At 35.0% G+C, this 2,432-nt stretch overlaps 1 protein-coding gene across 1 annotated transcript in view; it reads right to left on the bottom strand.

The window, feature by feature from the left end:
- Positions 1–640: 640 nt before the first annotated feature.
- The window catches only part of LOTGIDRAFT_109048 (hypothetical protein), a gene marked incomplete at both ends in the record, with an annotated part of 6,191 nt that continues 4,399 nt past the window's right edge, over positions 641–2,432 (bottom strand). Inside the window, 2 exons of the mRNA XM_009068244.1 lie at positions 641–1,208; positions 2,037–2,146. Coding sequence (XP_009066492.1) covers positions 641–1,208; positions 2,037–2,146 — 678 coding nt within the window. The remainder of the gene's footprint in view (positions 1,209–2,036; positions 2,147–2,432) is intronic.

Genomic DNA, 2,432 nt, shown 5'->3' on the forward strand with positions numbered 1-2,432 from the left:
TTATGTCCATGATAATGTTTTCTTTGCAACTGTTTAGGAAACGAAATGATATGAAAAGAGCTTAAACCTTTACTGCAATACTCAACTATCTTGTATCACAGAATCTAGCAATTTGATTGGATTCTCAGTCAGCGAATACGGCCAATCAGGGCCCTCTACAGAAAAACTCTAAACATTAGTCGAGGCTGTATTTGCTAGCCAATGATCCTATCAAATCGCTGCATTTACAAATTTCCATGATACAAGAAAGGTGGCTATTGGAGTCAAGGTATTAGACAAAGGTGGTAATAGCTTGACTTAGTGAAGATGGTATCCGGCAAGCCTTTCGAAAACAGGTAACCTCCACAGAGAAACGAGGAAAATGTTGCCGGGACAGCGGACGATTAATCTTTCCCAATTTCAAACTGTTAGGGGATCTCTATCGAGCACATCTTGTACCACCGGAATTTCTATATCGTGCCATCTGACTCTTGTCTCCAATATCAACCTATTCGACCTGCATCACTGCCAAGGAAAATCGGGTTAAAAACAAATCAGAAAACCTTTTCGTGACCTCTCAGATGAACGAGAACGATGTGATGCGCCTCGTTAACCTGGAAAGATAGTCGTATACTTAAAGAGTTTAAGTAGATGAATTCTGTCAAAGGTAGAAAATAATATTCTCACCTAATATTGATATACTCTCTGATGTTTTAGGCATTACTTCACTAACAATACTTAAGTACACGGTAAATGATAGTAACACAGTTACAGCTAGAGCCATCTTCTCCCCACTACTCGCCGGAAGTAGAAACACTAGCACGTTAAGAAACGAAAGTAGCACTACTGGAACTATGGTGTTTAATACATAAAATGTTCTTTTTCTCATTAATTCAATTTTAAATGTTACACCAGTATGGGCAAAACCTGGTCTGTAAGTACTAGGGTATGAATAAGCTCCTGATTTAGCTGATATAATATCCCATTCACCATTTGGAATACAGGCATCTAAACTGACTTCGTCTGCTCCCGGAAAAATAGCTAATGTTTTATTTGTATGCATCCATGTTAGAAATTTAATTTCACAAGACTGATAATCAAAGGGGTATTTTCCAATATTCACTTCACAAATCGTTTTTGTCATGATACCAGGTTCCCAATAAATCCTTCCATTATGATCTATACTTATTAACATTGCCGAATTTCCTATTGGTGCGAAGTTCAAGGCACTGAAATCATTAGCATATGTTATTAGTAAAGGTATATTAAAGTTATACAAAATATTGCTAAAATGAGTCTTTGGTTCATCAGTAGACTTACATAGTGTCATAACAGAATCCCTCTACAACCCAATAAATCCATCAAACTAAGAAATAATTCATTAAGTAATTTTGAAACATGCTTAGTGTAATGGATATCGTCCTATTTTTTAGATTCTATACTTCAGTCATGACACCTGGTTAGTCCAACTGATAATTATATAGGCCTTTATTTATTGACCAAGTTTGAGACTTTATGTCCATCCTCAGAGGTAGTATTCCTTTCAGTAGTACAAAAATAAATACTATAACTATATGTTTGATTGAATAAACCACGTAAGACAGCAAGATCATTGAGAATTTGAGGTTGTGGCCTTTTTTTAATTCATAAACAAGTAAGCACTTTAGAGTGAATGATGCTGGATTGGCATTGGATTTCTTCTAAAGGTCAAGAAGTTACAAGTAAGTGAATGAATTATAGAGGGACTAATTCTATCATGTCAGTTGCCTGAACTAATAGACAACTATAAAATTACAAAAGCAATGGGTTTGATTTTTGTCTGATCAATAAAGAGGAAGTCTCAAGTGCATGGGTTCATAATTTTATTGCGATCGAGTATCATGACGTTTTAATGACCACCTTCAATCTAATATACCTATATGATCTAAAAGGGTTACGGTAGATACTGTGTGCATTTACTGATGTGATTCCTTCTACGATGTGAAAGACGGGATTATTAGCAAAAGGGTAAAAGTTTAAAACGTTTATGGGAGTATCTATATGGAGAATCAACTCACGTATTTTCTACGAGTAGATCTGGAAGCCAAACTTCACTCTGAGATACTGTTATGTCCTCAACTCCACCATATTTAGATTTATTCCACGCCAGCAACTCATCGTACCATTGCTGTAATGCACAATTAATATTGTATAAATGGACAAGTGTATGGTTGAATTGAAGCATACTGAATACTGATTGCGTGTTAATGAATTGTGAATAAGGGAGGTGGACAAATAAATTCCTTTAGAGATATCGTTTCACATAATTCGTTTTGCTGACAGTATATAATAGTGAAACTTAACAAAAATGACACATTGACATGTTGAGTTATTTTGAGGTATTTGATAAAAAAAAAATGGTTATGGAGAAGATTAAATGATTGTGTTACTGCTAGTATATTTTTTTATTCTCT

The sequence above is a fragment of the Lottia gigantea genome (genome assembly GCF_000327385.1).
Source record: "Lottia gigantea unplaced genomic scaffold LOTGIsca_9, whole genome shotgun sequence".
Lineage (NCBI taxonomy): Eukaryota > Metazoa > Mollusca > Gastropoda > Lottiidae > Lottia > Lottia gigantea.